Source organism: Nannobrachium achirus (assembly GCF_963921795.1).
Source record: "Nannobrachium achirus genome assembly, chromosome: 7".
In the NCBI taxonomy this organism is placed as follows: Eukaryota; Metazoa; Chordata; class Actinopteri; order Myctophiformes; family Myctophidae; genus Nannobrachium; species Nannobrachium achirus.
In genome coordinates this window covers 38,440,591-38,468,160 of record NC_137816.1, presented here as the reverse complement: position 1 = coordinate 38,468,160, position 27,570 = coordinate 38,440,591, and the positions used below count along the sequence as shown (strand labels likewise).

At 41.1% G+C, this 27,570-nt stretch overlaps 1 protein-coding gene across 1 annotated transcript in view; it reads left to right on the top strand.

Moving 5' to 3' along the window:
- The first annotated feature begins 7,471 nt into the window (after window positions 1-7,471).
- ano5b (anoctamin 5b) overlaps window positions 7,472-27,570 on the top strand; it is a 47,864-nt gene continuing 27,765 nt past the window's right edge. The window contains exon 1 of the mRNA XM_080729973.1: window positions 7,472-7,773. Within this exon, the coding sequence (XP_080586099.1) occupies window positions 7,698-7,773 (76 nt within the window). The 5' untranslated portion in view covers window positions 7,472-7,697. The remainder of the gene's footprint in view (window positions 7,774-27,570) is intronic.

Genomic DNA, 27,570 nt, shown 5'->3' with positions numbered 1-27,570 from the left:
TTAAACACTTAGAAAATATATCCCAGTTTTACTTGAGGAAAACAACGCAAGGTGAGTGGAAGAAAATAAAAGCACGCACACATCCAGCGTCAAAGCTCTACATGTTCCGACATACACTACAATGCTACAGTTGGAGGCGAGCTGGGGTCGAACATGCTTGCGCCATTTTGCACATCTATCAGGAATCTGTCAGCATCTCGCTCTCTCTCTCCTCCTCTATCCCTCTGCTGTATCCCAAACCCGGCCTCTCTGTCTCTGTCTGTCTCTCTCTCTCTCTCTCTCTCTCTCTCTCCCTCGCTCTCCCCCTCACACCGCCACCATGCCCCATTCGCTGAATCTGCTCGGGGAACAAAAGATACTAGCTCTTAGCGTCAGAAGGAGTTCTCCTATAACGCTACGTCACCTATGAGCCGTTGCGCTGCAAGACAGGCCGCGCACCCTCTCGTCTGTAGTAAAAATAGAAAATACAGTTTCGCTACTCAACAAAACAAAGACGGTTTTAGGAAGTTGAAAGCCTACTTTCCTTGGTGGGAACACTGTCAGCCCCCACCTCACGTCTAAAATACACTTTTTAGCCAGAAAAGAACATATTTCACCGGAAGGCAAAATCTGGTCAATGGAGTTTTGTATTGACAAGATCTGTAGAGGGCGGTGTGGAGCAGCTAAAACTTCCGGTGAAATATTTTATTTTCTGTCCAAAAGTGTATTTTAGACGTGAGGTGGGGGGCTCCGAGTGTTCCCACTAAGTAGAGTAGGCATTCAACATCTTAGAACGATATTTGTTTTGGTGAGTAGCGAAAGTGTATTTTTTATTTTGACTACAGATGAGAGGCTGAGCAGCCTGGGCTACCGCGGCTGTGAGCGCAAGGGCTCCACAGTGACATAGCGTGAAGGAGAACTTCTAACGCTATGGACCAGAGCTAAAAGAGAACAGATTGCTGCGCTTACAAGTCAGAGAAACCCTACAGCATCAGCTTGAGTTTATCATTATTTTTCACTTTCACTATCTAATAAGTAATGCCAATTACAAGTAGGCTACTATTATCATCATCGTCTTCATATAAACTTAAAATAAATAAAAAATGTTAAAATCTTTTAACAAAAAAAAAACGATATAGCTATTAAACACACACAAATAGGCCTACATGTGAATTACATTTAAAATATCTTTCAGGTGTGTATGGGGATACTTTTTTCCCCAAAAACATTTAATTTATCATTGGTGGTAGAACATTTTTACAAAGACAATATAGATAATATATTGCCACTTGCCAGAGAGGAGAAAATAAGAGAAGAGTGACATCTAAGGGTAGCCACGGGTATTAAGGTAGGTCGGTAGGGTATCCCTTATTATGGGGGCAATCTGAGTTACTATGGGCCGGGGTAGCCTGCCTATGTTTAGAAAAGAAGGCACATCAAAAACCTGCATGGGGGTTCTTCTTGCATTCGTTGTTGCGTCAATGATGGCATGATGACAAAAGCAGGTAGTCTACACGCTTATTAAAACAACATTTATCTTCAAGTTCATTTTCTTATATTTTTCTTTTGTTTATAATAAAATTACTAGTAAAACCAACTCCACGCTAACCGCACACTGGATTGTTTACTCACGTGATCATTATCACTCTTGGGTAGGATATGCAAGTTGTTGGCACAATAAGGCACAATAGCCTACCGGTATGCTATAATAAAGTGATGAAGGACCAACATAAAACAACATAGCACATTAATCCCCATAACACATTCCTAATAACAAATATAGCCTAAATAGGCCTACATTTCTCTAGACAGAACTGGTGTGTGGCACTGTGTGCCCGCCCGAGGCATGCTGGGAAGTCCCTCCTATGTAAGGCTACACTAGTTGATGCATTTAGGCTACTATTAAAATAACAACTGCAATAAATGAAGTCATGCTGCACCTGTTTACCATTGATGAATCCAACACGATGACCAAAATAGTAAACAACGTTATAGCAGCTCTACCTCCCTCTTGTGGACCAAGCATACATTGAGGTAACCACTCCTAGCTTAGGCCTAAATATTTGGCAATTTTGTGTGATATATCACACTAAAGAAGAGAGACCATTTTTCATATAGGCTAGCTAAAATGAACAGGATGATCCGGCTAACTGGTGTTTAATTACAGTAGCTTGCCTATGGCCATATGGCTCCTTTTTCTTTCTTTTTTTTTTTCTTTCTTTTTTTCCCCCAGAATAAAAAAATTCACCCAGTAATGCTATGCCTTATAGCTTCTCTGTAAGTACTGGCAGGCCTAACTAAATCAAACAGACAGCAATTAAAACAAGCTACAAGCAACAATCTAACCTGGTAGACAATTACACCAACGATATATGAGAACATAAAACATATAACCTCAGAGGATTTCTTCCTCCTACTCTTTTACATGAGTTATACATACTGTAACATATTTATACCAGCTCAGTGGCCTTGTGGTTCTATTGTCTGCCTTGAGATTGGGAGGTCGGGGTTTCATCCCCCGGTCGGGTCATACCAAAGACTATAAAATGGTAACCAGTGCCTCCCTGCTTGGCACTAAGCATCAAGAGTTGGATAAGGGTCCATGAGCTAGATAAGGGGGTATAGTATCTGCAATATACAAGCATCATGTCCAGGGGGTGTACTTGTACATCAACAGCAAATAGGCTCCCGAGTCCTGCCCAGCTGCCCTATGGGCCACATGGCTCAACACTCGAGACTCCTGACTGACTGCTCTCCATACCCTCTTGTCTTGCATCATGGGCTCCTCTTGCGCCTTGGCTTGGAGTACGTTTTCTTCATGCCAGTTCCTGTTGCCTGACACAGTGTCCTGCCTGCCTCATCCTTCTCTCTCTGACTTTGTCTGTGGATGCCCGTTGGGGCTGAGGCCCGTTGGGAACGATGCCCATCTGTGATGATGCCCGTTGTGGGAACGATGCCCGTTGGGAACAATGCCCCTCCGGTTATGCAATACCTTTTGTACCCATTGTACTCATCTGTCTGTCTGTTTCCCTTTTATGGTCAGAATGTAAGTGCACATCTCTGTATCTGTCTGTGTCCCTTTATGACCATTTGGAGATCCCAACTACTGATCCAAACACATGGGGATTTGCAGGCTTATCAATATTTTTTTTGCAGAGCCGCTGATCCGACTGATACCGACACCTGCTGTCTGTGCCAGCAAATGATGCATTGATTGTAACATGCAGTATACAAATAGACCAGTAAGACTCCCTAATCGGGAGATAAGCGACCGTTGGTCGCTTATCTCCACAAATAGGCCAAAAGTTTGTTTTACCAATTATCAAGACATACGGGCAGTTGACAGTTTGCCATGGTTACTCATTGAAGTTGAATCTCCATATATGGAGATAACCTACGCATCACACTAAGTCTGACCTCACCAGCCCATATTTGGGCATGAGCAACTTATGTCTCCATATATGGAGATATGATGACATCACACAGTCCTCAGCCGATGATGTGGCGTGATGTCATACAATACACAAACGAGCCCTACAGTATAAAGGGGCAATTCTTGCCAGGAAAGAAGCATTTCTTCGACTCAGACCTTATCGCCAGCTTATCTCCACAAATAGGCCAAAAGTTTGTTTTACCAATATAAGAGTTGGTTGCTAGGGTAAAAAACATGGTTGCTATGGTAAACAGTTGGTTGCTAAGGTAAAAAAGACATGGTTGCTATGGTAAACAATTGGTTGCTAGGGTAAAAAAATGGTTGCTATGGTAAACAGTTGGTTGCTAGGGTAAACAGTTGGTTGCTAGGGTAAAACCATGGTTGCTAAGGTGGTTGCTAACGTACACTAACAGACCAGCAACAACAGACTGTTGCCACAGCAACGTACACAAAGGTCTGTGTACACATGTGGTGTGATGTCATACTGATGCGGAGATATGAGCAGGGCAAAGGTGTGACGTGTGACGTGTGACCGACCGACCGACCGACCGACCGACGGACGGTCGGTGGAGGTTTTGATACTAAACTGCGACCTTACGGTCGCAATTAAACAGTGCTCTCACTGTCATAGAATAATAATACTATTAAAATATTTACAATTGTGTTTCCTTGGGCAAATATTATAATATAAAGATAAGAGAGTTAAAGGGAGTAAAATAACTGGGAAATGTTTTTTGGAAAGTAAAATATGCTCAGTGATAGTGATAGTGACTCTGAAGACTACAAATGGAAGCAAATGGACCTATAAGGATTTTTAGCAGAAGCTTATACACAGTGGAATAGCAGGTAGCTGAATAACAAGGCTGGGAATCTACAGTATAGGGTACCACTTGGATGCTTATTATACTGGAGGAAGTAGTAGGGATTCATGGTCAGGGCTTAAGTAAGTCTCATAAACCTTCACAGAATTAATTGAAATGTGCATCCACCAGCTCCATGAATGAGAAGCAGTTAAGTTAGTTTGAAATGTAATTTCTCAGTTGCTGACCAAGGCTATTTAAAGAAAAAAGAAGAAAACACACACACACACACACACACACACACACACACACACACACACACACAGACACACACACACACACACACACACACACACACACACACACACACACACACACACACACACACACACACACACACACACACCAAGTCATCCCATTGGGCCCTGTTAACTGGTACAGTGTGACTTCTGAGCTGCAGAGCACATGCAGAATTCACCATATAATAAGCCTAATGAAATGTACCTGTGGGCTTAAGTGTACAGTTCCCACTATAAACCTAAGAGGAGAAGAGGATTCTTAGATGGTGACATTTTAGTTTGGGGCTTGGTCATTTGTCTTAAAAGTGCTGTAAAGTGTGTGTGTGTGTGTGTGTGTGTGTGTGTGTGTGTGTGTGTGTGTGTGTGTGTGTGTGTGTGTGTGTGTGTGTGTGTGTGTGTGTGATGCGTGTGTGTGTGTGTGTGTGTGTGTGTGTGTGTGTGTGTGTGTGTGTGTGTGTGTGCGCGCCTTCAAGGCAGCCAGAATAATGCCACTCCTTAAAAAAACAACCCTTGACTCCTCAGACGTCAAGAACTACAGACCAGTATCACTCCTTTCCTTTCTTTCAAAAACCCTTGAACGTGTTGTCTCTAACCAGCTTTCTGTCCATCTCTCACAGAACAACCTGCTAGATCTCAACCAGTCAGGATTTAAACATGCCCATTCCACGGAAACTGCACTTCTTGCAGTCACAGTAGCATTCCATGCCGCCCAGGCTGCTTCCCACACTCTTGCTGACCTAGGCATCACTGGGACGGCACTGAAGTGGTTCTCCTCCTACCTAACTGACCGGACCTACCAGGCTTCATTGAAAGGTTTGCTTTCATCCCCCTGCACCCTCCTAACCAGAGTCCCCATGGCCCTCTTCTTTTCTCCCTGTACACAAAATCCCTTGGTGCTGTCATCTCTGCTCACAATCTATCCTATCACTGCTATGCCGATGACACTCAACTGTTTTTCTCTTTCCTCTTTCCCCCCCCTTCTGCCTCCCAGGTGGAAGAGCGCATTTCCTTATGTCTGGCCGACATCTCACAGTGGATGTCAGCCCACCACCTCAAGCTGAACCCAGACAAGACGGAGCTTCTCTTCTTCCCAGCTAAGTCTTGCCCCATGCGGGATCTCACTATTTCCATAGACAACGCATTGGTGACTTAGGTTCCAACTGCTAAAAACCTTGGTGTGGTCCTGGACAGCCAGCTATTATTCAAGGCACACATTGCATCAGTCACCCGGTCCTGTAGGTTCACACTCTATAACATCCGTAGAATTAGACCCTTCCTCACCCAGGAGTCAGTCCAGCTCCTCATTCAGACATCTGTCATATCTAAAGTTATATGTTACTTGGCAAGATATTTCTTCAGAAAACATATCAAGAAATATCTTGCCAAGTAACATATAACTATGCAACTTTAACTGTGTATTTTTAAATTTGACTGGACTGTTTAATTTTATTTGTTAATTATTATAATTTTTTTGTATACATTTATATATATATTTATTTTATTTTATTTTCACTTTAATTTGTATTTTTAATTGTATATTTGTATTGTATTTGCCTGATTCAGGACCCCAGGAAGACTATAGAGGCTCATTCGTGAGTCTCTAATGGGGATCCTTTAATAAAAATAAACATAAAGAAACATAAACTTGACTAATGTAATTCCCTCCTCACTGGCCCCTGGGCACTTAAGCATCTCTAACTGTTCCAAAATGCCGCGGCACGACTGGTCTAACCAGCCAAATTTCTCACGTGTCTCCCCACTTCTCCACTCCCTCCAATGGCTTCCGGTTGCGGCCCGCACTGAATACAAAACACTGAGGCTGGCTTTCCACCTCCATACCTCCAAAGCCTGATCAACCCCTACAACCCCAACCGTTAACTCAGATCAACACAGGGATGATGAACAAACCCTCACTAAAAACCCCGGGACAAAATTCCACTCGTCCCAGACAATTCGCCATCCTGGCCCCCAAACTGTGGAATAAACTCCCTGTCGCACTTAGAACAACAGACTCACTCCCTAGCTTCTGCCGTGGCCAGAAGACTCACCTATTCAGACTTCACCTCGGCCCATAGCACTCACCTTCTCCCTAGATAGCATTTTTATTTTTAGGTTTTTTATATAAAGCTTTTTTGTGTGTGTGTGTGCGCGCGCGCGTGTGTGTGTGTGTGTGTGTGTGTGTGTGTGTGTGTGTGTGTGTGTGTGTGAGAGAGAGAGAGAGAGAGAGAGAGAGAGAGAGAGAGAGAGAGAGAGAGAGAGAGAGAGAGAGAGAGATAGCCTCCCATTGTCTCCCTGTCTCTCCAGCTCTTTAGTGATCAGAAAAAAATACAAGGCTGGGGATACCAATTTGATTCAATCAGGAGACACAAGATAACATATATATTTAAGTGAAACAAAAACATGAGCAGAAAGGGTCTGGAATACTATAACATTTAAACTAATAAATGTGTTCTCATTCCTGTTTGGATGAAATTGGTATCCCATCTGAAAAACAACAAAAAAAGCAAGCATGTTGTGCAATATGGAACATGACCACTTGATGTCCTCGTTGCATTTTATACTGCAGTGAGTGCAGTCACATTGGCCTGTTCCTCGTGGTTTTCTTGATCAAATAGATAGTTGGTCCAAATCGATTATACAACAACGCTGGTGCTCCGTCAGCTGATTTCACACTGCTGTAAAGCAACCACCAGGCACCAGCCCTTTTATAAAAGTAATGAATTCATTAGGCTACACTACACATTACAGATTATGTAACGCTAAAACGACTTGATGTCAAACGTTTATGTGAATAAACACAGGGAACTGTCCAACTCTTGGTTTCACCATGGACCACGCATGCTGCATGCACCATCCATGGATGGACAGTGCGCCGACGGATATTTTGGCTATGCCACTCCCCTTTATTGTCTAAGCCTCCAGTCCAAGTCCCGTCTCCAGTAACGTCTAGCGCAGGGCACCGTTGGGACTCGGATACATGTGTAAAAATGATGCATAGCATGTAGTGAATATCATAATCATCGATTTGAGTAGTAGGTAGGTAATCATCAGATCAGTTGTCAGTGTCAGCTGTCAGTGGAGTGTGTGTGCAGGGCAGGCGTCGGACAATCGATCTGTTCTGCATCCTGGAGCTCCCGTTCCCACTACTCTCCTGCAAAGGTAGCCTACACACAGTAGTCAGCAAATATGAAACGAATAACGGTCAAATCGAGCGACGAAACTTTAATCGAAATGAAGAGCGCGGAGGATTCCCAGACTGAAGGTAGGCTAAATATTCATACATCGTTAGTCATGAAGATATTATTTGGATGATCATGATTCTGAAGCTACAGTTGTAGACGTACGAGTTTGCCAACCTGGGGGGTGTCAAAATACAGCGTGGTCGTATTTGCATGTAGGCTAATTTCTAAAAGAACAGCTAACTCTGACTACAAAAGGACTTCAATCATGCCATCGTGACTGAATTTAGTCATGGATTTGATGTATCCCATATACTTATAGGTCTATTTTTGGTACTGTCGCCTAAATGACCATGTTTAGAGAAAACTTTGTGCGTGATGACGTCACGACAGAAATTTGACTGGGAACGTTTTGGCCTTGAAGCCCAAAGTTGGATTAATTGGCCTAAAATGTGCCAATATGTTTACCAGGAAGAGGACAACAATGGAACATTACTTCAAATTCCTGCATAATCCCATGATATTTGATATCGAACACATGCAAACAAAGGAGTGCATTCTGGTTTATGTTTTTGATTTCATTATAGCTTGTGTATCAAATCAAACAATCACTGGACTTAGCACCAACAGCTAATCCTATCTCATATCCTTTCATTTGTGGTTGGAGCATCATGTGAATTACCTTTAAGCGTGTGGCTGTGTGAGGTCACAATAACTAGCCTAATGTAGGTCATATAATACTTAATAAACCAAGCCTGTAGTTATTATAGCTCTTTTGTGGCAGAGTTGCAGCATGCAATTGTGTGTAACCCAAAAAATACAATTACAAGCTAAGGAAGTAGTTTGTTTAATTAGCAATCAAATGTATTATTACCATAGAGTTATAAGAAGATTATTACCCATTGCACTGATGCAGATCATTGTCATCACCATTCAGCCAAAAGCAGTTAGATATAATCTTGCCTGGAAACTCCACCCCATTTGGAGGCAGTGCAGGCCCATGTGTACATAATTTGATTGTATTTGTGATGTAATTAAAACCCTTAGTTTCTAAAGGAGCAAAAATAGCTCACAACATGTTTTGCTGTGAGCTTGTAGATTGGCTATTTTGCTATTGTCATATGACAAAGTATAGGGCTTAACGCTGCATGCTGTCCACTTGAAAGGTGCAAAATGTACTACAAAATGTTTTGGTTCTGGTAGTTATATATTGTTTAGGTGATGTCAGATGAAAGCGTGGGTGCATATGGTTATGCATGCTTGTGGGATGAAGCGAAGGGTCTTGACCCTGAGTATCTTGGCCTGGGGGCCTGGGTATACAGTATCCTTGGGATCTGGGAGACCACAATGTGGTGAGGATGACAGTGAAACCGAACACAGGGATGTAAAAACTGGTGGCAGAGAAGACAGTGGTGGGTGGTCACTAGAGAATGAATGGGGTGTGGAAGGCCATAAGCCGGAAGCATATTCCAACTGAACATGAACAGGGCTACCTGCTATTTGGGCATAAAGCTTATTTGCGCGATGGGTGATTAATTAAGGAATACATCTTTGAAATGTCAGCTAAATTGTGAGTGAAACATGTGTCTTTCAGGTCGGATGGATTATGAGTTGAGCAGGGCTGTGTCTTCTTATCTTGCATGCACGCGCAATGTGTGCCTGACATTTCCATATATAGGAGAGGTCTGGCATTAGCCAGACTGATGAAATGGATTCACTCACACATTCCTCCTCGGTATCAGTCTGGACCTCGGCCCATAGGGAGCAAGTATGAGAAATCAGAAAATGATCGGGCCAATCAGTGACTGCGTTTCAACTGAACGTGAACAGTGAAGGGCAGTCACTTATTGGCCTGATCATTTTCTGATTTCTCATACTCGTTCCCTATGGGCCGAAGTCCAGACTGATGCCGTGGAGGAACGTGTGAGTGAATCCATTTCATCAGTCTGGCTAATGCCAGGCTAAGTCTGAGGTCCTACAATGCGCTCGTCCCAAAGTCCACTCGCCCCAGTCAAATCTGGCGACCTCAGAACAGTCGGACCCACAAATCTGGTGACCTCTGAGCGATTGGACCAGATATTCATCCACATTTGATGTTTCGGGGGTACCGAGACTACGAGGGGGAGTGCGGGTACGATTCTGCCAATGCTTTTCAATGGTAACAGTGTTTTTTATTGTTTTATTTGGCGTTCCCATTGAAATGCACTGGCAGAATCCGTCAGCATTACAATTCCAGTTTAGTGTGACCACACCCTGAAGCAGTTTCTTTAACCTAGAAAGATAACAGTTATCTTTAAATAAATAATAACTGTTAATAGCAACTAGAAAATGTGCAATTTGTGAAATTGCAAGTGTGGTTGCCCTGTGGTGTGGTTCAAATCATATTTGAGTTTTGGGAAGTGAATTTCCATTATTTTGGAGGCTATGTTTGCTTACCAGTAAGTGCTGCATCTTGAGCATTGTAATGCATTACAGGGATGATTTGACCTATGTGGGACCAGAGTCTGCTTTTAGTGTGTCAATGAACTAAATTCATCCAGATGTCTGGGGATCCCCATATATGAGTATAAGGGGATACCCTAACAGGGCATCTATAAACCCTAACAGGGCCTAACAGGGCATCATCTGGGAATGCCCATACTGTATATGGACATTTTATTTATTTCGTCCTTTAATATATATCCATATACATACTGTATATAGACTGTATATTATCGTTTTTGGGGGGAATGCCCATATATGGACATACAGTATATTGTCTCATGTGGTCTGTGATGTCAGTCATCTCCATACTTTGTAAAATTTAAAATTTTAATTAAAGTCTAAACTCTACTACTAAATTAATATAAACGATACAACTTTTCTCTTAGCAAAATGCAAATTGCAAATTCCTGATGAAGCCGGTCAATTAAGTAAGTGATGTTTATAAGGACATACAGTATGTCTATTTATCTATGGTGGTGAGCTTTAGGGTTAATAGACTGTTCTCAAATCAACGGCTTTGTTAAGGGTTTTATCAGCGCAGACCTTCAGGCACATCAGTAGGAGCCAGAAAGAATGAACTGAAAGAAAGAACAGGAAGAGGTCCTTCTGCACATCAGTGTTATTGTTTGGACTAAATTACCTTGTCAGCAGCGGCCCATTCATTGACCGATTTTGATTGTTGAATTGTGCCTATTGAAATTAATGTTGTCTTTTACCAAATACATTTCCTTATTGAATAATACTGTAAGAAGTAGTGGCCTTTAATTGGTATTGTCCACTGCAAATTAATTTTCCCTAATAGCTTTCAACATTGTTTGGTTATACTAAATCATTTTTATTGGATCTGACACTGTCTAGTTCTTTATGGCCAAGTAGTAATAACTATAGTACTATGTAATTACTAACTGGTCTGAGAATAGTGTTTATTAATTCCAAGCCTCATAATTCATTACTGTGTTTGTATTTGATACTATTAAAAGGCTTCACTGCCATTTAAGGTGATTTCATTCTTGGATTAGAGGTCTAATGGGTGAAGTCATCCTCCACTGTCAGACAAGGGAGAGCCGAAGGGTTGCTATGGAAACTGACCCAGTAATTGCACTTCACTTTGATGCTAGCATGATACAAAACGAGGCAGAGCCGCAGATAAGAGGAAGCATGCAGAATGTGACTCTGTCCTGTTCACCTTTTGGTGCCTTGTTTTATAATGCCAGGTTATTTTCACTAGACTGAAGTACGAAAGGTACCATAGCTTTGCATCTACGTAGTATAGCAGAGCCCTACTGCATTGTTTATACATAATGTGTTGTGTTACCGTATTTGTTTGTATGGAAATATATTTAAATTAATAAAAAAGTTTTTCGGTTTTAAGATGTACTGTAACAGTTGTAGTTGTCACCATTTTGGGGGGAAATACTATATGCTCTACTGAAAATTACATTATGTTGAACACTGGAAGGGTGTTTTTAAGAAGATAAGCTCTAGCTATCCTATCTTTGCTGAACATGGCTTCTTATATGAGTGTTGTGGTGTTGGTTTAAACTATCCGGACATTGTAAAAAATAGCTAGTGCAGTATATCCTGGTGATAAGATTTTTTTTTTTTTTTTTTTTCTGGGGTCACAAATTAGCTTGGCTAGAAATCCTATGAAGGATGTTTCATGTTGTTGCTGTTTAAATGTTGCTGTTTTCTTGCATTGTCTCAGATAAATAGCTTAAGCCAGTGGTTCTCAAACATGTTCTTGCCAAGGACACCTAAATAAATATGTATTTGGCCACGGACCCACATCTGCAAATAGTTTGATCCACGGACCCCCATACAAGATCTGTGTTGTTGTTTAAAAAGCATCACATCGCAGCATGTTGTGAGCTTGTAGATCGGCTATTTTCAAATAGCCGATCTATATAGGGTTGGAGACGGAGTCAGTGTGGAGACTCACAAATTATCAATTACTTAGTTATCGTGCTTGGTATGTATTGCCCTTTAGACTTAGACCATACTGACATTCACTGTGATTGCAGTTTCTTTACTTACCACTTTAACACTAGCATCCCATACATACTGTACATGTAACAAAAATAGCTGATCTACAAGCTCATAACATGTGACAGTGTGACCTTGTAGATCAGCAGTTCCCCACAAATAGATTATGGTGGAGAAGAGACAGACAGCAACAGATTTTAAAGTATGAGAGATTTAAAAGTATTATTTTGAATACTTTGGAGACAAATTTACGTGTCTCAATGGGACTACACAATCTCAACTAACTGAACTAACTTTATATTAGGGAGGTGCCTCCTTAAAGGAGTAGTTCACCCCCAAAATGATTTTTTTTATTGATTAGTCACGCCATGGAGACTAGAGTTCAATAATATTTTTAGTTTTTTGTCGCATTCCTAAGACAAAATTTTGATTCAAGTAAATTTACCCCCATTGATTCCTGATGGTGACCCGTTTCGAAACGGGTCACCATCCGGAATCAATGGGGGTAAATTTATTTTTATCACATTTTTGTCTTTGGAATGCGACAAAAACCTAAAAATATTATTGAACTCTAGTCTCCATGGCGTGACTAATCAATAGAAAAAAAAATCATTTTGGGGGTGAACTACTCCTTTAAATACACTACAGAGAGTACATACAGGAAAAGTATAAACAAGAAATGAAACCAAGGAAACCTCTCAGCCATCCCTATAACCCAAGGGTCATCTAATAATAGAGTGTGGGTCTGGACATCTCAACTCTACAACTGTGACACAGCTATACTCTGGCCAGTATCTGTAGTAAATTCCATATCCCCAAGCCGAGATGCAAATCTCACATCTGTTGATATAGTATATTTGAATTAATTTAAATGTTCACATCTTAGAATTACTTTGACATGGACAAGAAGAGCAGACCAAGTACAAACTCCAGAGCCGACCCCGGACAGGTTTACTAGGTTAATCCTGAATATGAATCAGATTATATTATAAAATATTTCAAATACAATCATGCAATTCATTGCGCTTTAAAGCAGCAGTGGATTGAGAAAAGCATGGCAACAGAGATCAAACTAAACAACACTACGCTTTCCTGCCTCAGTGGAGAGAAGGTCCCTATCTGTTCTGACATTTGAATCTGCGCTTGTCATTCCCATTGCAATATCTACTGCTATTTTGGGCAAGTGTTAATATACAGTATGAACATTTTATCTATTTTTTAAACAGGGGCTTAAATCGATAGACAAGGACAATGAGAATGTCATAGTTTTTGTGCATCTCTGCTCAGCTGCTCTTTTTTATATACTGTAGCCTAATTGTTGTGTTTAGACTTTAGAGTATTATTTGTGTGTCTTTAATGAGCATATTCTTTTGTTATACAGGAGCCCCAAACAAAAGACCATCTGCATTCACTCAGTCGATACTTGGAGAATATATATATATATATATATATATATATATATATATATATATATATATATATATTAGGGGTGCAACGATACACGAAATTCACGGTTCGATTTGGTTCGATATTTTGTTGTCACGGTTTCGATACAAAAAATAAACAGAAATGTCCTTGATTTATAAATATATTTTTTATAACTACGTATTTTTTTGTTTTAACTTTGAACAATACGGTACCCAACCTCTAGGGTAGTGGTTCTCTAAGTGGGCTCTGCGGACCCCTAGGGATCCTTGAGGGGGTTCCAGGGGAATGTGATGTGGAGTGGTATTGTATTGTATTGTTCGGTACAGGGTCATTCGGTTCGGTACACCCTCGTATTGAACGTTTCGATATCGATACAAGTATTGTTGCACCCCTAATATATATATATATATATATATATATATATATATATATATATATATATATATATATATATATATATATCTTTTTAGTTTTTATCTTGAATATTAGAATGACAAGGAGAAGGTGGGATGGAGGTCAATCTATAGGCCTGGACTCATGACATCATTGTATAAATGCCTTTTTTAGGTTCTTCTTGATTTTTCAGAGGAAGTTGCTAGATTGTTCAGAGGAAGTTACAAGAGAAAAAACAAACATGAGTCATAGCACAACATTTGATAGTAAGTAATCAAAACAATACCTCAGTAAATCCTCACATTGTTTTCATACCCAGACAGTTTTCTACACTACTTTGTTATACTCTAATCTGCTATTACAGAAGGAAGAACTGTTCTCTGATCCCCACAAGCAGCTTCTACATTTTGACTGTATGCTCAGACTCACTGGCAGCCCAAATTAAAGTTTCGGCCTATCTAGATTAATAATAATAATAAATAATAATACATTTTTAACCAATCCAACCAATACACCCATACAGAACATAATATTGAGAGCCTGTTGTCAAAAACTGCCAATCCGACAACAATGCCCACATGGTCATGCGCATCAATGGTGACACGACCAAGTCAAACTCAGTGTGTACATGGATATAGGACTTGAGGGAGTGCGGTGCAGAAGGAAAAATATTGAACCTGCTGTAACTTGACTTAATGTTTATGGTTGTCTTTCTACGTTGTCCTCAGACTAGCCCTCGATCAGTGTCTCCTGTCATCTCGGTTCCCCATATACTGTATCTGGCCTGCTCCTTTGTGCTTTCTGCACCAGCATCTTTCTTTAGTACGTCCACGTAGGTACTTTAGGTGTGGGACGACCTCTTGATCTATACCTGTGTGTTGGTTCCCACAGTGCAAGCTTTTTGCCCAGTTTTAATTAGGTTGTAATTAGGCTAAAAGGTATAAGAGCTAATACTGTAGACAAGGTTCTTTCCCATACAGCTTTTGAATCTAAAAGGTACAAAATCTGAGTCTGTGCTATGGTTGTGAACCTCACTAACATTGGGAAAGTAATTGCAAGACATTGAGGTATACATTTTTCTTACTATCTTCTGTGGTGGACCATACACATTTTGATTTGTGATACTCAGCTCTCCTCCACCCTGAGCAACTTGACCTGACTGGGAGGTGTCTTCTGGGATGGAATTTTAGAATCAACATACTTTATTTTTGTGTGGTCTGCTGCTCATGTTTCAGGATATTGGGGATGCTAGTCTAACAGGACGTGCAGATGTAATCAAAATGAGTCCCTGTCAATATTTCAAGAACACTTCTATTTATAAATGTGATTATTCTTTGATTAACCTTCACTTTTAGTGCCTCTGTCCAGATAGTGTGTTGTCTAATATGCAGCCTAGTAGTAACTGCTTCCTTGGCTGAAACTTCAAAGTCACCTACTAAGGTGACTTTTGTGTTAGACCCAAAGACAATCAACTCAGTTTTACCAATTGGTGAAGGGACAACCTTTACTCATGTCGTTATGTTGTTACCACAGCACAGCAACCAATGCTGTTAGGTCGACAATATCTGAATACACAAATCTGATCCGATCACTTACAAATAACAGTGTGGACAGGGACTCAGTCCTAAAGATCAGATTTGAGAAACAAATCCGATTTGCCTGCAATCTGCTTTAAAGCTGTTTGTTTTCACCTTCTTCTGTCGTTTTGAGTAGGCCCACTAGAGAGGAGCATTTCTCTCACATATCCCAGGCCGGCTTCCCCCTCTTTTGTTTCAAGTTCACAAGTTCACTGTTCTTTACCTACAGGGTGGATAACAGACTGTTCCTCTCTCTCTCTCTTTCTTTCTCTCTCTCTCTCTCTCTCTCTCTCTCTCTCTCTCTCTCTCTCTCTCTCTCTCCTATTAAGATGGTCTTGCAGTGCTCACAGCTTTCAGGATTAACCTGCACTCAGGTACGGGCAGATCAAGGGCTTTGTGTGACGCCTGTCTGTCCGTGTCCGCCCTCACATTGTCCTCACATGTCCTCTCTCTTTCACTCCTCTCACCCCTCTCCTCATTACTTGCATCATGCGCGAAAACGACAACATTTTCTAATCCATTTGAGAAACATCGATTTTAGATGTTTATATTTGAGAACTTATAACCTAAGCAAACGAAGAAATGCTAAAATTACAGTAAAATGATGTGACGCGTTGTGAGCTTGTAGATCTGTTACTATAGAAAATATAGTATATTGTCCAATATATTGGCCCAGACAATATATCGGTCCTGGAATCCATAGAATGTGGCTCCAAATAGAGCACCGAACATCCCTCTTCAGATGTATCTAGTCTGCACGGTGCGAGTATTGTATCCAAGTAACAAGTATCCAAGTAACAAGTGTGCTTCTGCTTCTAGCATGTAAGGTGTCTGTGTGTGTGTGTGTGTGTGTGTGTGTGTGTGTGTGTGTGTGTGTGTGTGTGTGTGTGTGTGTGTGTGTGTGTGACTGTGTGTGTGTGTGTGTGTGTGTGTGTGTGTGTGTGTGTGTGTGTGTGTGTGTGTGTGACTGTGTGTGTGAGACTGTGTGACTGTGTGTGTGTGTGTGTGTGTGTGTGTGTGTGTGTGTGTGTGTGTGACTGTGTCTGTGTGTGCGCTTCACATAGGCCAGATATGGCATCAAACCAGCTGATTGGGTATCCTCAATTTGATTTTATTGCAGTTTCATAAGGTTAGGGTTGTGTGTCTAATGTGTTAAAGCCAAACCGCACCAACATGCAACTACATGCTACTACTCGCAACCATTATTGCATTGCAAATAGTTGCCTTGTTGCGTTTGACCTTTAGGGTTCCAGTTAGGGCTGTCACAATTATTACATAATCGTCTAATCGCAATAATTTTACATAATTGCGGAAAAGGAAATGTCAAAAATAGTGGAAATAGCAGATGTACAAGCTCACAGCGCCTCACATCGCAACGCGATGTGAGCTTGTAGATCGGCTATTTCCACTGGGTGCATCTCTCCACTCCGACATGTCTCCTTTCCGAGATGTCTCCATTCCGACACTAACCCTATCTCTAACCCTAACCCTAAACTTAACCCCTATGGGAGTGTCGCCACTCCGACAATAAGAAGTCAATTTCGGAGTGGCGACATGTCGGAATTTCCACTATCAATGTTCATTTTTAAGTATAAAGTTGTCAAATATGTCAGTCATTTCTTTGAATATTTAGGTTATGTGTCGTATCTGCCATGTGCAAACCATGTGTAAAAGCCTACAAGCCAAACAGGAATGTGATTGTCAACTTCAAAAACACAATTAAATCGTTAATCGCAATTATTTGAGTGACAATTAATCGTCATTTACAATGTCATAATCGTGACAGCCCTGGTTCCAGTTAGGGTTTGGGGTTAGATGTAGGTCAGCTATGGGTAAGATCAGTGTGGATAGAGGATATGGAGTGTGGAAGAGGATATGGATGGAAGAGGTAGTGTGGTGTGTGGAAAGGCTGTCTGACAGTTGACTTGAAGGCTCCAAAATGAGACAATAAGACAGTAAGTAAGAGTAAAAATAAGGCAAATAAGGCGGGACAAAAAAAAAAGAAGAAGCATCAACAATGGTGAACGGAGGTAAAAAAAACAAATACAGTGTCTGTAACAGTCAGTGCTTCATAAGTATCTCACCATTATCTCGTCATAAAACAAATAATACTTTTAAAACTACTTATCAGTGCGGTGCCAATACAAAAAGTGTCCATTGGTCAGTGCAAAAAATGTGAGAAGTGACATGTGCTCACAGCAAAAACAGCACAAGAAGCCTGCCTTATAGGAATGTCATTAGAAACAACTATTTATTCCAATTATTGTTCCAACTATTTTGTCTCGTCATTGTATATCTTCAGAGCAACCGGCACAAGTGCAAGTCGGCTACAAATTAATGTTCCCAAAATAGGAAACAGAAATTCGCACTAGAATTCTACACTTAAGAAAAACAACAAAACATGAACTCGAGATATGCCTTCCATGAGGCCCCTGGCAGCTCTCTCCCCTGAAGGTGTTTCTAACTAGCCTCAAGCCAAACTGAACTTCCCCTACACCTACTGCCTGCTCTAAACAGTTCGATAAACCATCCAAGCACAATGCAACAGGCAAACCAAGAACAACAAGTTGATCTACAATTACCTACTGCTTTTCAATCTTATTTTCAGTAATACCATTCAATAGATATTTCAGGCACCAAACACATGTTCATGTCAATTAGTCATTATTTTGACTCGGCTGTGGTGTGTGTGCCAGTTCCTTGATTGTGTCTGCCCCGTGACATGGTGGATGTATACTTTCACACAGTGGTGGAAATAGTACTCAAATGTTTATTTTCTATATTGCAGTATTGATGCTTTTTTTTTTTGTAAAAGCATCAATACTGCAATATAGAAATACTCTGTTACAAGTAAAAGTCTGGAATTCAAAATGTACTTGAGTAAAAGTACGAAAGTATTGGCATCAAAATATACTTAAAGTTACCAAAAGTAAGAGTACAAACTGTTTGAAAATAGCCGATCTACAAGTTTACGACACATCTATTTTCAAATAGCCAAGGTATAAAATAGGGCTAAAGTGGAATCATTTTTGTTTTATAATATAATTATGTATGTCTGCAAAGTAACTAGTAACTAAAGTTTTCAAATAAATGTAGTGGAGTAAAAGTACAATATTTGGATCTGAGATGTTGTGGAGTATGGAGAATATGGTTGCTGGGGTTCAAATGGTTGAAAGTGCATGTACAAAGGTAAACAGAAGAGAGAAGAGAGGAATGCATGTACAAAGGTAAACAGAAGAGAGAAGAGAGGAATGATTTTCACATCCCTTTTTCAGTCCAATAATAGAGGGATGAATAATGGATGTATTGCCTCTGCCTCAGTTCAGATTGAGAAATGTGAGATTTGTGTCACTGGTGTTTGTGAGAGCAGTCTTCAGAGGCAGCTGATCTTACTGTGGGACATGGTGTGCTTGGTTCTTTAGCTGGGGGGGCTGACAATGTCACGTTTAATTCAGGGCTCACTGGGGCTTGCTGTCAAGTTCTTACTGTAAGCGAGCTGCATCTAGATGGATGGATGGATAGGCAGGCAGGCTGCCTCCAGGCAGGCAGGCAGGCAGGCAGGCAGGCAGGCAGGCAGACAGACAGACAGACAGACAGACAGACAGACAGACAGACAGACAGACAGACAGACAGACAGACAGATAGATAGATATAAAATAAAATAAATAGACTTTAAATTGAACCCTAACCATCTGTGTTTGGACTGACTGATTTAACATAATTTATATTCTATCGTATGTATATATATGTATGTACATTCAATCACCAGTAAATACATTACTATATGCATACTGTGGCCGAAATGGATACAGACAATCAACATTGAATATGAGACTTATACCGGTATATGTACAGGGTTAGTTGTCCTACAACAGTAGGGATATGATAATCTGTAAGTAGTCTATCAACAGTGAATATAATGAGTAAATACATCAGCTGGAGAATCGGAGCAGCAGGAGCGGTTTTGCAGTCGCTAAATCACACTGTTGTGAAGAAAAAAGTGTTGAGCCGGAAGGTAGAGCTCTCTGTCTACCGAGCAATCTTCGTTCCTACTCTCACCTATGGTCATGAAGTGTGGGTCATGATCGAAAGTATAGGTTGTGGGTGCAAGCTGCCGAAATGGGTTTCCTCAGACAGGTGGCTGGCATCTCCCTTAGAGATAGGGTGAGAAGTTCAGTCACCCGAGGCGAGAGAGAGTTGGAGTAGAACCGCTGCTCCTACACTTGGAAAGGAGTCAGCTTAGGTGGTTCGGGCATCTAGTACGGATGCCCCCCGAGCTCCTTCTAGGAAGGTCCTCGATGCATGTCCCACTGGGAGGAGACCCCGTGGCAGACCAAAGACCAGATGGAAGGATTATATCTCCAAACTGGCTTGGGAATGCCTCTGTATACTCCCTGAGGGAGTGGAGGAAGTTGCTCGGGATAAGGAAATCTGGAAGTCTCAGTTAGAACTGTTACCCCTGCGACCCGATTCCAGATAAGCGGGTGAAGATGGATGGATGGATGGATGGATACAGTTTACAGGTTCGAGTCCCGATCCTGACTGCCTTTGCTACGTGTCATTCCCCATCTCTCTCTCCCCATTTCCTGTCTACCTGTACTAACTATCATGTAGCCGACAGCAGCTATCCTTAACTCATTTGTAGCCGATCCCGAGTATACTCGCGAAATATACTTGAGTATTTATAGTGCCGATCCCGCGAATACTCGCGAAATATACTGTATATACAGTAAAGCTGGCAAGGGCTACGTACCGTCCGCTGGAAAGTGCTGGCACGCTTGGACTCGCCGATTCATCATCATCGCGCATCCATGTGCACACAATAGTGATCCCTTAACATGGAAGCCAACGGTCTTTCTCATCTTTGATGTCCATTTTCTCCAAAAAACACTTTTGATGCCAAGGATGGCATTGGATTCTCGCTAAAATAGTACAAGCTGAAAGGCATTGATCTGCCATTACTGTTTACGCTTTGGACGGCAAGACTTCCGTCAAGTAAGGAAACATCGTCAAGTAGGAATTGTGAGCGCGATCTACTTCCGGCCTTCAAAATAAGAGACTGGCCGCGGACGGAGCAGGCGAACGGCAGCTTGGACTTTTAACCCGTTCATGTCTGGGGCACTAAATGGTTTCAACAGACATCTGTTATGGTTCTGTAATGCACATCCCAGCAGTCAATGTGTGAATGAGAGTCATTAATCCAAGAACAGAACATATGGTGGTCAGGTCAGGCGTGGATGTGGAGCTTGATAGCTACTGGCACAAAGGACTTATGGTGTATGGTAACGTATGAATGTATCAGGACAGCCAGGCAAGTTCACAAGAGAATATCACAGTTAAATAGGCCACTGTAATGTGTGTGTTGGCTTGGAAGAGGTTGCAGGTTATGTAATGCAGGTGCACTGCAAACCTTTTTAACTGTGAGAGTGTACACATGGACAACATGAGGGTCCATTACAGTGCAACCCTTTACCTTCAGCTTTTGTTGACCAATAGTCATTGCATATTAGCAGTGGAAACCTTATCTGCTGCAGTGGTGGAAAAAGTACTCAAATGTTACCACAATGCAGAAATAAGTAGAAGTCCAGAATTCAAAATGTACTTGAGTAAAAGTACAAAGGTATTGGCACCAAAATGTGCTTAAAGTACCAAAAGTAAAAGTACTCATTAGGCAGAATGTCCCATTTCAAGTTTTCAAACATATAGAAATCATTTGAAAATAGAAGATCTACAAGCTCACAATGCGTCGCATCGCAACGCATTGTGAGCTTGTAGATCGGCTATTTTCAAAAGGACAAAATGTTTAGGGCTGAAGAGATTAATGTATGTTTTATAATAATATTCTAAATCTACAAAGTAACTAGTAACTACAGTTGTCCAATATTGTAGTCGAGTAAAAGTACAATATTTGCCTCTGAGATGTAGTGGAGTAGAAGTAAAAGTATAGGAAATTGGAAATACTCAAGTAAAGTACAAATACCTCAAAACTGTAATTAAGTACAGTACTTAAGTAAATGTACTTAGTTACTTTACACCACTGCTTATCTGTCATCGTGGACCTTTTCTCCAGTAATCACACTCACATGACACACTGGCCTACAGCTCACTGTTTGCTCAGCCCACGCTGTGATAACTGACTCTGCACAGCTGGGATCGGACCAAAAATTTGGAGAAAAGGGGGACGAGGAGGGGGACATAAAATAGCACAGTCCCCACGGATTTGCATGGACTCAGTGTGAAACTCCCACTGTGGACGATGTCCTCTGCAGGCCTCTGAGAGAGTATTCTGCTGCTGCTCCCGGACAGCTATTGTGGCTCATTAGTGGAGCATTCCTCTCCAGTGAGCCTCTTGGCCTATCAAAGAGCCTCTGTTGTAACACACACCAACCAGTCCCAAAAAGGCTCTCATTGGCTCACCTTGCGCTCTGTCAAAGCCCTTCATGCGCGCAGTGTCTAATCAGAGGTGGCTCTGCCGGTCTCGGGGATGTACTGGAGGTACTGTGTCAGTGGTTCTCAGCTCGGGGTTCGGGGGACCCCTGGGGGTCCTTGGGGGGGGTTCCAGGGGGTCCCCACTGGCTAAATGATTGACACTTTCACATTTAAGAGTGTAGTGTATTGTACAAATTGAACCAAGTGGATTTGGAGTTGAATTATGACAGGATTTTATAGGAAGGAGTATCATCCATGCTTCCTTCCATGCAGTGCATTATCATCTGCATTCTGCATGTGAAAGCAAGATCTTCTTGAGCGGCAACTAGCCCGGTCCTTGACCCCTCCCCCTCACCGAGCGCTCTCTGTGCACGTTGCTGCAGCCTCCCCCACAGGAAGTGGTGCTGGTTCCCAGCATTCAGAGACAACAAGGAGGGCAACGAGCGGAGCGCTGCTAGTGCTATACATGAACACATTCCCACTGCCAGGGCCCGCCGGCCTGGCCTGGCCTGGCAGGGAGGAGGAGGAGGGATGCTGGAATGCTGTGTGTTTTTGTAGGGAGGTGTGTGCGCAATGTAACTACGTGTGAAGGGCCTGTCTGTGTCTATTTGTATCTGTGTCTTTGTCTGGTTCTGAATGATTGATAGTAGTGTGTGTCATTCTCTCTGTATCTTTTAAAAGTGAAAATGCCCCACATTATCTCTGCTGTCATTGTATGCATGCATTTGTTTTGTTTTGTTTTAATCTTGATCACCATTGACTATGGAAGTCTTATACCTTATTCAGCAATTATATCTCTGTGTTGAGACTTTTCCACTTTTCTCCAAGCAAGCCCCAAAAAAATCTAATCTAAAATCTAACAGAAATCAGTTATAGTTAGAGTAGAAGTCATGATATAATGGGCAGTTGGCAATTATTTTCTAAAAAACATGGATAGCCTATGTTCAGTATAAAACATTTTTGGAATGTAGGCAGTTAACTGGAAAGGGTTAAGGGATAGGATATACATAATCTCCTCTCTGTTGTTGACTCTGTCTGTGCCAGGATCCAGCGTTAAGTATTATGTTCACAGAAGCCACCCACTTTGCTCTTAAACTCTCTTTCCCAACTCTCCCAACAGAGCATCATGGCAGTGTTTGGTTCTGAAACACTTCTAATAACCACCACTAGTTCTATAGGACTTAAGACTGGTCCCGTTATGGTCTATGTTGGCTACTGCAGAGATTTACTGTTAATATCAGGATGCTATTTTGGTTTTGGTTCATTACAATAATGAATCTTGAATTAATAACTTGAATAATTACTTAATTACTACTTGGGTAGTTTATGTTTTTTCCCTAATAGTACCAGCTGCTACATACAGTACAACATTTAATTCACACACATTTTTACAAGCCATACATTTTACATTAGGCATACAGTATCTCATTTCCTCATCATTACTAGCAGTAGTATACTGGCCATAGACTGTAGAAAAATATGGACGAAATGACGCCATTGGTTTCTATGCAGCGCAAACGGCCCTTTTCCACGCCTTGAAATGGGTGTCGCCATCATAGAAATAAATAGAATTGTAATGCTACCAGAGATGCTATTGGCTGCCAACGGTCACGTGCAACGCAAGGATACTTGGGAGAATGTGTTGAGCTCTGCCGAAAATACAGCAGACGAAGAAGAAAACGTGGATCGCCCACAACAAGCCAACAACAACGCAACAACAACAACAACAACACACAGCCTATTTTTCTACAGTCTATGACACAGACGGACCGCAGTGACAGTAAATGTCCGAATAACTTTTTAATTTTGCCACGGAGATTTGAGCACCGAAACGTTTGGACTCTGGAGTAGCCGCTGCAGCCGCCGCTAACCAAGCCTGGGTTCCCGAGGCTACCGCTAACCTGACCGGCCGTCTAGGACTCTGTACCCCGCATGGAAGCCTTGTTGAGGACTCCACTTTTGAAAGTGCCCGTGTAGTTCCGCTGGGTTTTATAATAATCCAGTTGTCCACTAGCCCCATATAGAACCTCACCCGTCGCTGCATACTGTTGTCTCGAGGTTATATGGGGCTAATTGTCCACTAGACTTTTCACAAAGCAAAGAGGCATTCGTCCAGAGAAATATGCATGTGTTTATTCATATTTATTAACAGGGATTTGTGATGTTTATAGGACTGAGGTTGCATTCATAGTTCATAGTGCATTCATAGTTCTCAGTCACACCTCTTAACAAAAGCTGACAACAATTTGACACCTATGTTAACAATGCGATTAATGTAGGAATGGATGCAATATGCATATGAATTGTCCATTGTGACTACAGTCTGTGATTGTGACATGCTAAGTAGCCAGCCTACAGTAGAAGAGAAGCTGGATTCACGAATGGATTCATGAACTAATTATTGAGCTGACATGCAGTATCGTGGGTTAATTATTCCGGGAGGCTAAAGAGGTTATTTCAATCAGCGATCGTAAATGCGCTTGATTCATGTCATTTGTTTGATTGAGTTTTTTTTTTTACAGTAGCAGGCCTACATCATTCAGCATATTCCTCCTCTTTGATTCAGTCAATTTCATTCTGGTTTATATTTTGGAAATAAAATGTGAGATCAACCTATGTCTATTTGTGTGCGTTCCTATGCAAATTTGTGTGACATTTGTATGTGTGAGTGAATGTAAGTGCTAACTTAGTTTGACGTGCTGCAGACTGTTCTATTGACAATTATACTGTAGCCTCAGTGTTATTTTCAAATGTTTTAATTAATACCATTTGGTGAGGCTAAATGTTGAGTGTTTCTTTTTAGTTTTATAGGCTATTATATTATAGGCTATACCACTTTATATACGAGTGGTTACTTGGGAGAAATACATTATTACCTAATAGCCGTTCTAAACCTACAAAAAGCCAGATAATTGCCATAACATCACGTCGCCGAAGTCTGCTATGACCAACTTCAAATTCCAAAAGAGCTCCCGACCGAGATCTCCCATCCTGGCTCCAACAACAGGTATATGAGGTATGGCAAGAATTATACAGGATAGCAGGACATGCAACTTCATATAAAAAGTGCTGTTTTCAGTTTCCAAAATGTTACATGAAATATTTGATAAATGGTCTGAAGTAGGCCTATAAAGTAAGTCTGTGGTAGGCATATGATTGACAAATTATCAAGAATGCTATATGCCAATGTTAAAGAGGAGTTTATAAAATAATATAGGCTTCCCTTGGCTTAGAACATAGGCTATTTTGGCTGTAAGTGGCCACTAATATGTTGTCTGGTGTCGATATGTTTATGTAGGGCTATTAGCTTAATGGCATGCCATACTTGCACAAATCAAGACGAGAAAAAACAAATAAAGACGCATTGTTTTGGTGGCATTATATATAGGCTTGTTACACAATCGGGCAGTAGGTAGCCTTCATAATAAATAAATACCAAGTCGTGTATTTGTGTCTGATATGCCTATAAGAGTAAATACATTGTAGGCGAATTAACAAAAACGATGTTTTAACATTTATATAATTATAGAGAATATATGTGTGTTTATTTATGTCCTCACTCATTTTAATAGCTCTGGATTAAGCGTCTGCTAAATGTACATTGTAACCTGGGTTTGTATAATAGATTTATTTTGTAAAAATGTTTACACGCCGTTGTACAAAATAAACCGATCTAGCTAACAGTGCGTCGCATTACGACGAGTTGTTAGATCTGCTCTGCATGCAGGCTGGCCGCAGATCAGTTTCATCAGAAGTCGGCCCCGCCCCCACCCTGCAACTTTATAATTTATTTTAAAATACATTGGACCAAATTTCGACAAAACGCATATGATGGTGATTGAAAGGCTAGCGATAACTAGCGATAGGAACCATAAAGTATTCATGAAAATGTTAATTAAGGTTAGAACACGAAAGGGGAAAATGAATGGGATCCAATGGTGAACAATTCTTTTTGCTATCGGCCGAGGGGGAAAACAGCGCAACTAGCGGCCAATCATAGGAAGTTTTACTTCCGTATTGGAGTCATTTTAAATCGGCAGAACTTGCCCCTTGATACTGGCACGGTAGAGTTCTATTTTTGGCTCACAGGATATTGAACATCACCATGGTGCAGGTGCACATCTGCAAGAGTGCATGACAGCTGATTTCTGTTTAAGCCATTTATTTTCTGTTGCACACATGAGCATGTAATTAGGCAAGGAGATGATGAGGCTTCACGGTTGTGTCTCATTAACTAGGCGTAGTAGGCGTCACATCTGGCTTTGTCTGTTTGTTGTTTATATGTATGTACCTAGTACTACGGTATGTATGTCCCAGTCCCACACTTGGCTCATTGGCCAAGCTTCGCAGGACGTTTAATGAAATTAAAAAGATGCAATTGGAAATTCCATTGCCTGCAATCCATACTGCAATGTATGGATTTTAATTTTGTAAAATTACAAAAGTAAAAGTCAAATATACTTAAAGCTATACTGTGTAAGTTGCTCAACTAGTGGTCTGTAGCAGTATAGCAAACCGCGGTCGCTGCTTTTTTCGGCCGTTTTTCGCCGCGGATCGGGCCTTCAGACCACCGCGTCCGCCTCGCCTCGCCGAGACGCATCCATAGAGGTCTCTCGTGTCCATCTACGAGCAGCGGTTGGGGAGTTACATGCTAGACTTCTAGACCAGTGTAAACAAAGCTGTTGAAGCAAGCTATTTCCTGAAGATACTGCAGATACGCCTGTGATTGGCCGGTAGTGTACCATGTGTTTATGATCCGCGATATGATTGGCCAACGTATACACAACGTATACAGATGATGCAGATGACGTCATTTTGCCGCGAAATTCTTCCCCCCTCACGGCTCATAGAAAACATATAAAGAGAAGGCTTTAGAAGCTGAAATTAACGGAGTGGGGGTTCTAAAACTTTATCGATTTAACAGTTAGGACAATTTTAAGATTTGTTTTATAAAAAAGGTTACATGGTATAACTTTAAAGTACCATAAGTTAAAGTACTTATTATGCAGAATGTCCCGTTTCACAAGATATCATGTGTATAAAATGTATTAAAATCTTTCGAAAATGGCAGTTCTACAAGCTCATGGTGCGTCACGACACGAATGTGAGCTTGTAGATCGGCTATTTTCAAATAGATAAAGTAAAATGGGGCTGAAGTGGTTAATGTGTGTTTTGTAAAAATAATAATTTAAATCTAGTAAGTAACTAGGAAGTAATGTTTTCAAATACGGTAATTGTAGTCGAGTAAAAAGTTCAATATTTGCCTTTGAAATGTAGTGGAGTAGAATTAAAAGTATTGACAATTGGAAATAATCCAGTTAAGTAAAAAATACATCAAAATGATACTAAGTACAGTACTTGAGTAGATGTACTTAGCAACTTTCCACCACTGCTGTTGTGTTTGAGGTATCTGTGTATGGTTGAGACAGGTTTGCTTTGTAACTGGAACTGAGGTGAGATGGAATGACATGTGGGAGTGGCTGACATTGTGACAGAATGTTTGGATTGAGAAAGTTTGTTTTTATGTGGGACTCAATGAATGAAACGTGTGTGCAATGTCTGCCATTTCTGTCAGCTTTTGAGTCT